Source organism: Xyrauchen texanus, chromosome 26 (genome assembly GCF_025860055.1).
Source record: "Xyrauchen texanus isolate HMW12.3.18 chromosome 26, RBS_HiC_50CHRs, whole genome shotgun sequence".
NCBI classification, from domain to species: domain Eukaryota; kingdom Metazoa; phylum Chordata; class Actinopteri; order Cypriniformes; family Catostomidae; genus Xyrauchen; species Xyrauchen texanus.
This window is the reverse complement of record NC_068301.1, coordinates 32,754,960-32,770,179: the sequence shown is the minus strand read 5'-3', so window position 1 is coordinate 32,770,179 and position 15,220 is coordinate 32,754,960. Positions and strand designations below refer to the sequence as shown.

Genomic DNA, 15,220 nt, shown 5'->3' with positions numbered 1-15,220 from the left:
TCTCCATGGCTCACTACACAGATACCACCAGTTTTGACAAATTTAATGCGACACCTGTCATAATATTTTACATCAGCTGATGTCAGTAGCAAATGAATGTGCTTGGAGTGATAAAGTCACCGTAAAGGTATCTACTGTAGCTGTTGGGATCACTGTATCATAACAACATTGAGCTATTGCACTTTTCTGCTTTCATTGAGTATTTTAGTCAAAGCTTTTGTAATTAAGAACTATGTAATGTAGTAATATTACATAGTAAAATATATATGTGTGTGTGTATATATGTGTGTATGTGTAAATGTGGAAGACAGAACTTTACATACACTTAATTTTTTTAACCACGCCACAGATTTAATATTAGCAAACTACAGTTTTGGTTATAATTTTTCGAACAATTGTTTACAGACACTTAATTGACTATATATAACAATTCCAGTGGGTCAGAATTTAACTATGCCTTTAAGCATCTTGAAAAATTCCAGAAAATGATGTCAAACCTTTAGACATTTAGCTTTTGATAGGAGGTATACTGAATTGGAGGTGTACCTGTATATGTATTTTAAGGCCTACCTTCAAACTCAGTGTCTCTTTGCTTGACATAATGGGAAAATCAAAAGAATCAGCCAAGACCTCAGAAAAAAAAAATTGTGGACCATCACAAGTCTGGTTCATCCTTGGGAGGAATTTCCAAACACCTGAAGCGCCACGTTCATCTGTGCAAACAATAGTATGCAAGTATAAACACCATTGGACCATGCAGCCATCATACCACTCAGGAAGCAGATGCATTTTGTCTCCTAGAGGTGAACATAGTTTGGTGCAAAAAGTGCAAACCAATCCCAGAACAACAGCAGAGAAACTTGTGAAGATGCTGGAGGAAACCGGTAGACAAGTATCTATATCCACAGTAAAACAAAGGCACTTTTCCACTGCAAGGTACGGTTCAACTCGCCTCAACTCTACTCGCTTTACTTTTCAGAGCCTGCATTTCCACTGCAGTTTAATGCCCCTCAACGTGGGTGGGATTATAGGCTGATCGTCATAGTTGTGCCGCCTCTACTGCCGTGACATCATTTTAAACATAAAACAAACTGAACAAAACAATAACACAACCGCTAGCTGTTAGCTACTAGCTCATTGTGCTGCATAAAGCAGTTGTTGCATGGTGATTTTACACAAGTGTAACAGTTCAATTTTCCTGGTTGTTTTAGACACAAGCTTCCAGTAGCTGGTCAACTAAATAAAGTGAAGCTTTCGAGCAGAGTATAGAGTTAAAATAACAAAACATACCATCCTACATTGTGGCTGAGTCCAGGGCACTCTCCCTCCCATTGCTCGCCAGTTAAGCTAGCATCCATTTAGTCGAACCACTTACACTTTTCCTTGATAGATCTGTAGTCACTTTTACGTTTTTTTTACCTTTTCCCTACACTGTTGGTAGGTCCTGTGGTAGCCGTGTGCACTTCCTGAGAGACTTTTTCGTTTCACTCATCGCTAACGAGTGGACTATCTGCACCTGACCATGGCTTGGTTTTGCGCATAGCCATTCCTTTTTTCACAATTCGCAAGTCGCGTGAACAAATGATATGGTTATCGCTATTGCTAACTTTAAAAGTAGCCGGTTGATGTCGCGTCGGAAATCCAGTGACGTTGGTAGTGACTATTCTACCGGACCAATCAGTGATCTGCAGGAATTTGACATCACATTTAGTATTGACTCGGCTCACTTAAAAAAAGTATCAGGTACCGTATATATATACTATCCACAGTGGAAAACCCCAAAAACGTAAGCAGAGTCGAGTTGTACCATGCAGTGGAAAAGCCCCACAAGACTTGTATAGAATTAACCTGAAAGGATGCTCAGCAAGGAAGAAGCCACTGCTCCAAAACCACAACAAAAAGCCAGACTACAGTATGCAAGTTCATAAGGGGCAAATATCTTACTTTTCGGGGAAATGTCCTCTGGTCTGATGAAACAAAAATGTAACTGTTTGTTCATAATGACAGTTGTTATGTTTGGAGGAAAAAGGGTGAGGCTTGCAAGCCAAATAACACCATCCCAAGGGTGGCAGCTTCATGCTGCTGGAGGGACTGGTGCACTTCACAAAATAGATGGCATCATGAGGAAGGAAAAATATTTGGATATATTGAAGCAACATCTCAAGACATCAGTGAGGAAGTTAAAGCTCGGTCACAAATGGGTCTTCCAAATGGACAGTGACCCCAAGAATACCTCCAAAGTTGTGGCAAAATGGCTTAAGGACAACAAATTCAAGGTATTGGAGTGGCCATCACAAAGCCCTGACCTCAATCCGATAGAACATTTGTGGGCACAACTGAAAAAGCATGTGTGAGCAAGGAGGCCTACAAATCTGACTCCGTTACACCAGTTCTGTCAGGAGGAATGGGTCGAAATTCCAGAAACTTATTTTGAGAAGCTTGTGGAAGGCTACCCAAAGCGTTTGACCAAGGTTAAGCAATTTAAAGGCAATGCTACCAAATACTAACAAAGTGTATGTAAACTTCTGACCCACTGGGAATGTGATGAAAGAAATAAAAGCTGAAATAAAAAATAAGTTATATTTTTTTCTTTTGGGAGAATTATGACATTCCTTGACAGGTTTTGTGAGATTTACCCATCAATTAAATAAAAATAGTGGTAATTAGTGTAAATACTAAATTAGTAATAATTGTTTTTTCTGCTCTGTCACAGGTAGTCCAGGTCGTTCCTTGACTGTCTTCACAAACCCTGACGTTTACAACACCACCACGCTGTTGCTTAGTTCCGATGAGGGCACATTATTTGTCGGAGCACGAGACACCATTCTCTCAATAGATGTCAGTCAGACTGGCACTATGGCCATGAAGGAGAAGGTCAGTGTGGTTTTCTGTGGTACATGAATGGCTAAAGGTTATAATATAACAATATAATGTATTTCAGCACACCCAATCAGAGATTCAACCTAATGATGCAAATACATTTGTGATACGCTTTCTTTGAGTCTGGTGAATGCACAAGCTTACACCATTTGTTTATTTCTTTATTACTCTCCAATTTTAGATGGACTGGTCGCCCTCAGAAAAAGACCTTGCTGATTGTTCCATGAAAGGAAAAATGAAGGTATGGAAATACTTACAGATAAATTCACAACATTAAAACCACTTGCCTAATATTTTGTAGGTCCCCCTCGTGCCGCAAAAACAGCGCCAACCGGCATCTCATTCTGAGATGCTATACTTCTCACCGCAGTTGTACAGAGTGGTTACCTGAGTTATCATAGACATTGTCAGGTCAAACCAGTCTGCCCATTCTCGTTTGACCTCTATCATCAACAAGGCATTTTTGTCCACAGAACTGGATGTTTTTTGTTTTTGTCACCATTCGGAGTATATTCTAGAGCAGTGGTTCTCAACCGTTTTTGAACAAACGCCCCCCTGACCTCTTCATGATCCTCTTAATGCCCCCCTAAAAAAAAACAAAAACACTTCAGAAATACTATTACAGCCAAACAATTGCAACACTGATACCTGAAGCCTGAGTTTTTGGTAAACTTGTATTTAAACTACATGTAAAAGCCTCAAGTTGAGTAATATTGTGTTTGGAAAAAAATGCAAAAACACATGGATTGTTTGAAAGGTATTGCAAATGTATTTAGAAATTCAAACAAATTCAGTCTCACACACAAATTTTTTTAAGATGAACCAATCACGTGAACAATAACGTAACTAACCTAAATTGCCAATGAAAAAGCAGCGGTCGTTCGTGCACTCAATTAGGCAATATATACTAGGCTTCAAATTTGAATAGCCTACAAACGGTCATTTGATTTCAAATGACGAACAAAGACGACAACAGCTCGGCCACCTGAACTGAACCGAAGAAAAAACGACGTCAAAAACAGCCACTTTTTTTTATTAATTACGGTCATTAGTGTGAGCCCTGAGCACTAATTATGCGCCTAATTATGTATTCCGCGTTATGTACAGAAAAAGCCGGTGAAAGCGCGCCTCTATTTTGCGCTGAAAATTCTCCACCTCTTAAAAGCATGTGTAACTTAGGAAGTGGCTCTCCTGGCATATCCTCCTGGTGAAGTGGCAGCAGTAATCCGAGCAAGACGAAGACATAGGTTAAGGAGAAGAGCTGAAAATATTTTTGCGCAGGCCGCCTGTTGAGTACCTCTGAGTAACACCCCCCATTTGTGCCTGAGCGCCCCCCTCTCTGCTGCCTCGTTCACACCGCCCCCAACACTGTCCAAACGCCCCCTAGGGGGCGGTACCGCCCGTTGAGAAACGCTGTTCTAGAGAATGTTGTGTGTGAAAATCCCAGGAGATCAGCAGTTACAGAAATACTCAAACCAGCCCATCTGGCACCAACAATCATCCATTCATCTATTTAATCAGCCAATCACGTGGCAGCATTGCAGTGCATAAAATAAAATCCAGTGAGCGGCAGTTCTGTGGACGGAATTGCCTTGTTGATGAGAGAGGTCAAGAAAAAATGGCCAGAATGGTTCGAACTACGGTAACACCGATAACCGCTCTGTACAATTGTGGTGAGAAGAACATCATCTCTGAATGCTATTCTGAGATGCAGATTGGTGCTGATTTGGAGGCAAGAGGGGGACCTTCTTTATCAAGCAGGTGATTTTAATATTGTGGCTGATCTGTGTATAAGCATTGGAACTTATGCAATTAGTGATGGCTTTAAATGTATCATTATTACTTGGTTTGTACCTCAGTTGACAACCACCTGAATTTAGTCCTATTTCATATTTTTTATTTTACATTTGGATTAGGGTTAGGGTTACTTAGGTTAGGTTTATGTGAAACAAAGTAGGAAAATGTCTGTATATCATAATCAAACACCCTTCTCCAACTTAGATGGATTGTTACAACTTTGTGAGGGTTCTGCAAGTGCTCAACTCCACCCATATGTACACCTGCGGAACATTTGCCTTCAGCCCGCGCTGCATCTACATCGTAAGACATACTCCATCCATCTTTGTAGCTTTCTAGTTTTTTCTTTTTCCTGTTATTCTATCTTTTGAAGTCAACATGAAATCTAACTTGATCCTATTAGCTTTCTTAATACATGTTACTCATCTTATTTTTAGATTCTGGTGACTTTGAACGGTTGAAAGTAGCACTAGCTAAAACTTAAAAGACAGGAACCGTTCAGAACAAATGCGTTCTCGCGCTACTAAAGTAAGAGCTGGTGTCTAGAGATGCGTTTTTAACAGTTGAAGTTCTTTTTTAACTCGACACGGTGTCTAAACATGCTGTTAGAGATGCTAAAAACAGTAAAAGTGACGAAGTGGTCAAAAACATCCATCTAGCGAATTTTTGGAAATGATTGAAAAACAGCATGAGCGAAGTTCGTTGTGACCGACCGCTTATTCACATGACACAGCACTAGCTCAAGTTTCTCAAAATTACCTCTCAAAATGGCAGCATTTTGTTTCAGTTGATTGTAGGTAAATATCCACTTTATTCGGCGCTTTTTGTTATGTGTTCGTAAATATGCCAATACTGTTTTACTGTGTGAGAAACCGCTCCAAATGATTCAGTGAGAGAGCGCTCTGAATGAATTGTACTGAATCACGTATCGATTCAGACTGTTTTACAATCCCCTTTGGCCGAATCACTGAAAAGAATAACAACGGATAAAATCGAGTTTTACTCAGAAATGTGTCACATTACAGAAATAAAATGGGTTGTGAATGCTGTTTCGGTTGACTTCAAATGTTCATGGATACATGTTTGTGTCGTATCCCAGTATCTACTGTATGTTGGGATATTGCATAACCGTGCTGTGTTTTTCATTTGTTCAATCATCCACATTCTTTATATATACTTATTAGTAGTAAGTTATTATTATTTTTTATTATTATTATAATTTGTTAAATGCTTTTATGGTCATATCTACCTTGCGTGCTTGTTCTTTACACACCATTGCTATTCTGTAATCCTCTCATGTGAACACAGCAGTTTTGAGTGCTGGTTCCTCTTTCTTCCTCTCTCTCTCTCTCTCTCTCTCTCTCTCTCTCTCTGTGTGTGTGTGTGTGTGTGTCTGTGTGTGTCACGAGAGATGTGCATGGCAGATGGGCATGGCAAAAAGTAAACCTTGCATGAGAAACCATCTCAGCCTGTGCAGGATTTTCTCAGTGTCTATTTAAAAAAATTCCGCAGGGCAAAGGTTTAGTGTGTGTGAATAGCGTTGGAAATCAAGAAACCGGTTCTTATTTATAATAATTATTTATTTATTTGGAACTTAATGATATTTGTGATGTTTGTTTCTGTTAAAAAAATATATATATTCTGGGTTTAATACAAATTAATCTAAAGAACTTTTCACCTCAAATCCTACGGAAGGTCTATTCACACAGAACTATTCAAAACTATTTAACCCCTGTACATAGGCGGTGCTGTTGTTATACCAGTCTCCTCCCTTCAGCTGTTTGAGATTAATATAATGAATGCTGTTAAAACGTTTATGTACCTAAATCGGCATAACTTTTTCCATTATGTTCTTTCCATGGTGTTGATGCATTTTGAGGAGTATATTATTTGAGTTTTTAAATGTGAGTGAGATGAGTAAAGAGCACAGTTGCATAAATGTACAGTTGTGGCCAAAATATTGACACCCTTGGTAAATATGAAAAAGTGATCTTTCATTCAAAATATTCACAAATATGTATCCTTTAATTAAAGCAAACTTATCTAAAGGGGAGAAAAATATCATTATTAAATTGCCACAATTATTGGCAGCCCTAGAAATTATTATGAGTAAAATATATCTGAAGTATATTCACATTCATATTTAGTGCACCTAGGTGACTAGGAACATGAAATAGTTTCGCCATGACTTCCTGTTTCACTGGGGTATAAATATGAGGAAAGGCACAAACCACATTCCAGTAGTCACCCATCAGAGTGGGTAAGACCAAAGAATATAGTTATGATGTGTGGCAAAAGGTTGGTGAGCTTCACAAAATGGGAAGTTGTTATAAGGAAATAGCTAAAGAGTTGAAAATACCCATTTCCATAATCAGGGCAATAATTAAGAAGTTCCAATCAACTGGAGATCTTAAGAATTGGACTGGAAGAGGACGCGTGTCTATATTGTCTCCAAGCACGGTGAGGAGGATGGTTAGAGTGGCCAAAAATTCTCCAAGAATCACAAATGAAACATTGCAGGAATTAGTTGGGTCTTGGGTTCAGAAAGTCTCCAAAACTACAGTCAGACAACAAGACAACTACATCACAACAAGTTGCTTGGGAGGGTTCCAAGAGATCATAAAACATATTTTGTTGCAGTGTATAATGGAACGAAGGTTTCCTCTCTCACCTTTCTGTTCACTTCAATCCATCTTTAACTCACAAAAAAAAAACTTGTATTAATAAAGCTGCGTATTGCCAGATTTCTTATTATTATAATATTATTATAACATAGTATTTGAACTTTAGTAAAGCTATAACACATTAAATATAACTGCATTAAAGATGTAACACCGGGGTGTTTCCTTTAAAGAGCTCAGTCTCTGAATTGCTGAACCTCGCTGCTGTTTTTAATGGCATGAGAATATAACAGGCACAGTGATATACATATTAAATAATGCACATTAAGACAAAACAGCATAAGCAGACTTTCCAAAAACAGAACCAGTTTATGCACTTCCAATGCTGGTGTTTACCAGTTGATTAGTGCCACCAACACACTGGATTGAGCAGCTGCAGTGACTGACAAATATCTCTTATCTCATTGGTCAGTCAGTTTTCGTCACTGTCTGAAAAAAAAAATCTGTAAAAAAAAAAACGTTGGATTGTCGGAGGACGGTTTGTCGGACTCAGAATGAATAGCGGCATCGGAATCCATTCTTACCGTACAATAGCTCGTTCGGAATGAACATTCGGAATGAACATTCGTAACGAAAAAAGCAGGTTTGGTGTGAACAGGCCTTAAATCGACAGCATTTATGGCTAATCATGTTGATTACCACAACAATACATTTAGAATCTTGGATACAGTGAGGCACTTACAATAATAGAGGTGAATGGGGAAAATTCGTAAACGTTAAAATACTAACAAGATGTAAACAATATGCGATAACATGAATTTAGTTTGATAAAATCAAACACTAACTGTTCCTTTGTAAAGCTATATCCAATTTTACAACTTGCCACGACAACGTAATACTGTAAACCCTAAAACGACTGTAAAAACAACTTTACAGCTGAAATAATACATGAGTTTTAACAGAAGAATTTATGTAAATGCATTTATAAACTTATAAGCTTCACATTTCTGCTTTTAAACCCTTTTAAAAATTGGTCCCATTCACTTCCAAGTGCCTCAATGTAAGTGCCTCAATGTAACCTCTATATTTGCTTTTTTTTCTTCTAGAAAAGTAGGGACAAGTCAATTATTTGGTGTGCTAATCAACATTATGCTGCAAATGCTGTTGCTTTTGAGCTTAACTTGTATTAAACCCAGAATAATCTTTTAAGAGTTCTTGATCATTTGTATTCTTCCATCAAAGTGTGCAGAACCCTGTACTAAAATGCTAACTGTTATAATTATATTAAAAATGACTTTTAAATTAACAGGTCGAAAAGACCCTTTCTATCATATGAGTTATCGGTTAATGTGTTCTTGAGGCTTGTGAGTCTCTGCATATCACAATATGTTACCATTTATTTGACATTTTTTGGTTTTGCTTATTATTTTGGGGAACTTCAAAAATAATAGATATGTCGGGGGGCCTTGGTAGCTTAGCGAGTATTGATGCTGACTACCACTCCTGGAGTCATGAGTTCAAATGGAGTGACTCCATCCAAGTCTCCTTAGCAACCAAATTGGCCTGGTTGCTAGGTAGTGTAGAGTCACATGGGGTAACCTCCTCGTGGTCACTATAATGTGGTTCTCACTCTTGGTGGGGCACGCCGTGAGTTGTGCATGCGTGACGCTGATAATAGCGTGGTCCTCCACGTGCGTTATGTCTCCGCGATAATGCGGCAACAAGCCACGTGATAAGATGTGCGGATTGATGGTCTCAGATGAGTAGGCAACTGAGATTTGTCCTCCGCCACCCGGATTGAGGCGCGTCACTACGCCACCATGAGGACTTAGAGCACATTGGCAATTGGGTATTCCAAATTGGGGAGAAAAGAGAAAGAAAAAAAAAGAAACAGAATTGTTAAGTGAATCAAGTTTTGATCGCAGTTCATTTGAATGGTCAATTTATTCATGTGCTCCCATCCCACAGAATTCAAAGACGTTCTCTATGGCCACAGGCCCCAGCGGTAAGCACGAAGAAGGCAGAGGTCGTTGCCCTTACGACCCATACCAGAAGAACACAGCCATCACTGTAGGTAAGAATCCCTCTGCTACCAGAGCACACCAAGCAGGCATTAGGTCTGAGAGTTTTCACTTCACATTTACCACCTCAGCTGTGACTCATTAATCAATCATTCTGCTCGGGCCTACTGTCTGGTTAAAGTCTGGACGAATCCCAATTGGCATTCTTTCCAACCTTTTGTAATGTAATTGTATTTTGTAATGTTGTCGTATTTCTGTTTGAGTTTGGAAGTATGCAGTTGTGCAAGCCATTTGGCTAATATTGCTCCATAATAGCAACTGGGCCAATTTGGTTGCTTAGGAGACCTGGCTGGAGTCACTCAGCACGCCCTGTATTCGAACTTGTGATTCCAGGTGTGGTAGTCAGTGTCTTTACTCGCTGAGCTACCCAGACCCCCATGAATGATCAGTCAGAATGATAAATGCTTAGGAGAGTTGTGGATGTTTGTTTTTATTTGTATGTGATTTCACACAGTATTCTACATTTCTTTGTTTCAGATGGAGAGCTGTACACAGGAACAGTAGCTGACTATAGGGGGAATCGACCGGTCATCTCACGACACTTGAGTGAGGGCAGCCATGTTGATCTCAAACTGGATGATACACTTGGCTGGTTAGAAGGTAAGAAAATATTTTTTTATTGCTACCTAAAACGCACAGTGAGAGCGATTTTACTGATTTAATTTAGCTGGAACAAGAGAGCTTTGTTTTCCTGACTTCTCGTAATTTATGCATCCTTTTTCTTTTTTCACAATAATGAAATTCCAGATCCTACATTCATCAGCTCCACCTATATTCCCAGTGAGGAGAAGGTTTATTTCTTCTTCAGTGAGACTGGAAGAGAGTACGACTTCATTGACAAGTTTACTGTGTCTCGTATTGCCCAAGTTTGCACCGTAAGTGTTACGTAATACATCTCTAGTATGTGTGTGTGTGTGTATTTGTGCATGTGTATGTGAGAGTGTGTTTATAAAAATGACAGTTATTCTCTTATGAGCCCCTTATAGAGTGCATCAGTGTGGTTCCATTAAAGCAGTAAACGTCCCATTCATTTTTTTTCAATAGGTGAAATAATTTATTACGACAACTTTTTAACCTTTAAATAATACCTTTAAATAATCTTTGTTTAGAGTGATGTGGGTGGGCAGCGAACTCTTCAAAAACGCTGGACCACATTTGCCAAGGCTCAGCTACTGTGTCAAGCCGACCAAGAGCTGCCATACAATGTCCTGCAGGATATTGTCACCCTTCCACCTCCAGAGGGTGCTTCTGAGGACGAAACGCTATTCTATGGAATTTTCAGTTCTCAGTGGTGAGGAAACCTGCTGTAGTTTATAAAATTAGATATTTTTTTTTTCTTTCAATGAAAGTGGAACAGGTTTATTTGTATGTATCTTAATAATATGCTTTAATTGAAATTAATTTATTAAAATATTTTTTTCCCCTCTTTTTGGTTTGGTGTTGGCCAGGCGGGTAAACATGGTTCACTCAGTGGTGTGTGCTTTCAGCCTCAGAAGCATTAAAGAGGTGTTTGCTGGAAACTACAAGGTTTTGAATCGGGACACCCTGAAATGGAGCAAAAGGGTGCAGGAGAAAGTGGCAAACCCTGGAGAGGTTAGTGTCATAGCACCCTGAGAGTGAAGCTGCATTCAATAAATTTAGTCTTATGAGAAGTATCACAACACAAGTCTATTTTGGAGAAAAAAATGATAAACTAAGAGCATAAATATGCATCGCTTAGTCAGATGGACAGGGATTGATGAGAAATTAACATGAAGTGTTCTTAGTGGTTTAATGCTCGTCTCAGCCCTACTCCCAACTTCAGACTTTCTGTTCCTCCTCACCAATGAACCAGTGTTTGCAGGAGGGTTGAATCCAATCTCTGGGCTTGGCTGTCCAATGTTTTTGTTTTATTTTTTTTGCTTTTTGTTTTGTATTGGTTTGAGTTTGGTTTTGTTGCTTGGTTTTGTTTCGTTTTTGTATTGGGTTTTGGTTTTGTTTAATTTTTATTTTGTAACCGGTCAATTTTTGTTCCTACCCTCACCTATGGTCATGAAGGCTATCATGACCGAAAGAACTAGGTCCGCGAGTACAAGCGGCCGAAATGGGCTTTCTCAGAAGGGTGGCGGGCTTCTCCTTTAGAGATAGGGTGAGGAGCTCAGTCATCCGTGAGGAGCTCGGAGTAGAGCCACTGCTCCTTTGCGTTGAAAGGAGTCAGTTGAGGTGGTTTGGGCATCTGGTAAGGATGCCCCCTGGCCGCCTCCCTAGGGAGGTGTTTCAGGCATGTCCAGCTGGGAGGAGGCCTCGGGGAAGACCCAGGATTAGGTGGAGAGATTACATCTCCACACTGGCCTGGGAACGCCTCGGGGTCCCCCAGTCAGAGCTGGTTAATGTGGCTCGGGATAGGGAAGTTTGCTGGATTAGCTGCCCCCGCGACCTGAATTCGGATAAGCGGTTGAAGATGGATGGATGGATGGATGGGCTTTCGGTTTGGTTTGGGGTTTTTGTTGTTTGGATTTGTTTTGGTTTTATTTAGGTTTGGTTTTGGGTTTTATTGTTTAGTTTGGTTTGTTTCAATTTGTTCCTTTGTGCTTCTGTCTAGATCTAATCAAATTATCTGGATCTGTTAGATGGTTGCCCTTAACTCTATAAAGCTAGTCAAATTGCTGCTCTTTATCTCTGCAGTGTGGCCTCCATAATGCATCAGACAACACACTGCGCTTTGTTAAGGAGAACTTCCTAGCTGATATAAGTGTTTCGCCAGTCAATCGGGACCTGTCAATTGTGTCATCTGATCAGAGCTACAGCAACATCGCAGCTCAGAGAGTGCGGGGAGCCCACGGCAGAGATTACACTGTGCTTTACCTGCTCACAGGTAAATATTGGTGCATCATAATCACTTTTTGTCCAGATAAACTGCATGGTAAGGTTTCTTTTTTTTAAATGATCGTAGTATTGTCTCAACACTGTTCCCTTTGTTCCCCTGTTAGAGTCGGGGTACCTGCACAAAGCTGTGGTTTTGGAGAAAGGAGCCCACATCATTGAAGAGATCCAGGTGTTCCATCAACCTCAGCCAGTGAAAAACCTCCTGCTTTCAATCTCTAAGGCATGTTACAATCAATTCTTACAAAATATCTGACTCTACCAGTCTGTTAAAGCCATTAAATCAGGTTTCCTAGGTTTTTAATGTACTGTTTGGACGCACCTACTCATTCTTTATTATGACTATTTGCCACATTTTAGAATACAAATGGAAGTTGTATTTTCCCTGTTTTAAAGTTGCCACAATAATTGCTACACAAAGTTACTATGCCCTCTCAATGCCATAGCTAAGTCCAGTAATGACATTGCTGCGAGGAAGTCTGTTACACAATGAAAAGTAAATGTTCTCCTCTCTCCTGCAGGGTGCAGTGTTGATAGGCTCTTCAGAAGGAGTGACATCAGTTCCTGTGTCCAACTGCTCATACTACTGGAGCTGTGCTGAATGTATTCTGGCCAGAGACCCCTTCTGCGGCTGGGACCCTGTGATAAAAGTCTGCACAGACATAACAAATCAGAAACAGCTGTAAGCATCATCCCTGCACCCCACCATTTAAGCCAGGATAAAACCGTGTAACAATAATAATATTTCAAAATAGGAAAACACAAGAGCGTTTTCTGGCCCCCAAAAAGTATTTGGACACTTAAGTCACACTTAAATGCTTGAACATCTGTGCATTTGATAATAAAATATCAAACTAAGATAGAATAATAAAAAAAATAAAGATTAAAATAATACATGTAGGCCTACTGTTCAAAAGACAAAGTATTTGCACACTTTCTCTCTGTCAAATATTAGTGAAACATGTCTATAGTTAATGACCTGTGGTTACTCTGCTAGGACACCTGTGCACACCTGAGGGGAACTGACTTCATATGTTGAGTAAAAATAATCAACTTGACACCAGTTGATTTAAAAGTTAGTTCTGAAAAAGCTGTAGCATCATTTGTTTGACAGTCATACGTTTTTATCATAAGTCATTTTGGGGCCACTTAAAGAGTTAAAAACAGTTTGTAGTTGGCTTAAGCAGTGCATAGTTGGGCTTAAACCTTTCATTTGTCATTGATGCCTTATTTTATTGTCCTTTCACAGTGCCCAGGATATTGATGGGGGTAATGTTTCGGAACAGTGTAAATCTTTGACCCCAAGGTCAAGCTCAGGCCAGGGCCGATCCTCCTCAGGTGAGCAGAAGTGAAGTGTACATGTTTTCATATTTAGACATAAATACGCGAATGTATCTATTATGGGGTTTTATAACCTTGAGTTCTAAATTTCAGTCCTTGTTAAATCATAGATGATTGATATAAATATAGATATTTTTGTAAACATAGATCTTTGATTGTGTTTAGGAATATTTTACAGCACATTCCATGAAATGGAGAAGTTTTAGCCTTTCCCAACTCATTGGTATTGACCATCTTGACTGTTACAGAGTCATTTTTGACAATTATTTTCAATTAGAAAATAATTATTTTAAAAAATTTTAAAGGAATATTCCAGTTCAATACTCATTAAAGGTATAGTTCACCCAAAAATTTAAATTGTCTCATTATTTACTCTTCTGTTGAACACAAATGAAGATTTTTAGAAGTATATTTCAGCTCTGTAGGTCCGTACAATACAAGTGAATGGTGACCAGAACTTTGAAGCTCCAAAAAGCATATAAAGCCACCAGAAAAGTCATTTATACGACTCCAGTGGTTTAATCCATGTCTTCAGAAGGGATACGATAGGTATGGGTGAGAAACCTATAAATATTTAAGTCCTTTTTTACTATTTATCTCCACTTTCACTTTCTTATTCTTTTGTTTTTGCCAATTCACATTCTTTGTGTATATCGCCACCTACTGGACACGGAGCAGAATTTATTGCAAGAAAAGACTTAAATATTGATCTGTTTTCTCACCTGGTAAATCCCTGATTTTATCACACTAAAATCACGTTAAAAGGCATTTTGTTTATGTTTTGTTGCTATACATTTTAAATAGTAAGTATTTTAATTAGGGCTGTCAATCGATTAAAAAATTTCATCTACTGAATTAATTACATAGTGTCCCGATTAATTAATCGCGATTATTTTTGCTGAGAAAGCCCCTCATATAACAATAATTCAATATATAATGATTATACATATTTATATCAATATATAATTATACATAGTTATCTTTAAATATTAAAAATTATATATATATACTGTATGTATGTGTGTGTGTGTATATATATATATATATATATATATATATATATATATATATATATATATATATATATATATATATATAAATATTCAGATAATTATAATGCATTACATTCTTGTAGCAGAAGAGTTAATCATTGATAAAACAATATGGCTTTAGACTACAATGTATTGTTTACTACCATATTATTGAACATAAGTCAATCATTGGCACACAGTTCACAGCAATCCATTTCACACGTGAATTTGTCAATCAGTTGGAGATTTATTATGAGGGCTTGTTTAAGGACCCGTCAATGTACACCTGTGTCAGACATCTCAAGTGTGTTGCATTATAAACATAAAATGTTTAGGTCACTGTTTTAAGTTAAATATAGTTTAATACTCAATTTTAAACACATCTTAAGATCCCTTAGATCGCATTTGCGCTCCTTCAAGTGTTTTGAACACAAGAAAGTGACATGTTTCTGGTGTTCTGCCTACTGAAGTGTTTTCTTCACTGTATAAACTGTGCGTTGCTCAGACAGCTGAAATTTCACTTACTGCCCTCTGTAGTAAACAGGTGGTACTACAAGCTTGCATTTCTCAGGAATCTTCCTTATTATGGTCCGTGGGTATGCGATTA

The 15,220-nt window shown here is 38.6% G+C and overlaps 1 protein-coding gene across 2 annotated transcripts in view; it reads left to right on the top strand.

Moving 5' to 3' along the window:
• The window catches only part of LOC127620257 (semaphorin-4A-like), a 54,150-nt gene that overhangs the window by 35,260 nt on the left and 3,670 nt on the right, over nt 1–15,220 (top strand). For both annotated transcript variants that reach the window (XM_052093420.1, XM_052093422.1), the window contains exons 3-14: nt 2,714–2,874; nt 3,062–3,121; nt 4,882–4,980; nt 9,267–9,372; nt 9,857–9,979; nt 10,127–10,254; nt 10,489–10,670; nt 10,828–10,972; nt 12,044–12,233; nt 12,349–12,464; nt 12,763–12,923; nt 13,491–13,579. In XM_052093420.1, coding sequence (XP_051949380.1) covers nt 2,714–2,874; nt 3,062–3,121; nt 4,882–4,980; nt 9,267–9,372; nt 9,857–9,979; nt 10,127–10,254; nt 10,489–10,670; nt 10,828–10,972; nt 12,044–12,233; nt 12,349–12,464; nt 12,763–12,923; nt 13,491–13,579 — 1,560 coding nt within the window. The remainder of the gene's footprint in view (nt 1–2,713; nt 2,875–3,061; nt 3,122–4,881; nt 4,981–9,266; nt 9,373–9,856; nt 9,980–10,126; nt 10,255–10,488; nt 10,671–10,827; nt 10,973–12,043; nt 12,234–12,348; nt 12,465–12,762; nt 12,924–13,490; nt 13,580–15,220) is intronic.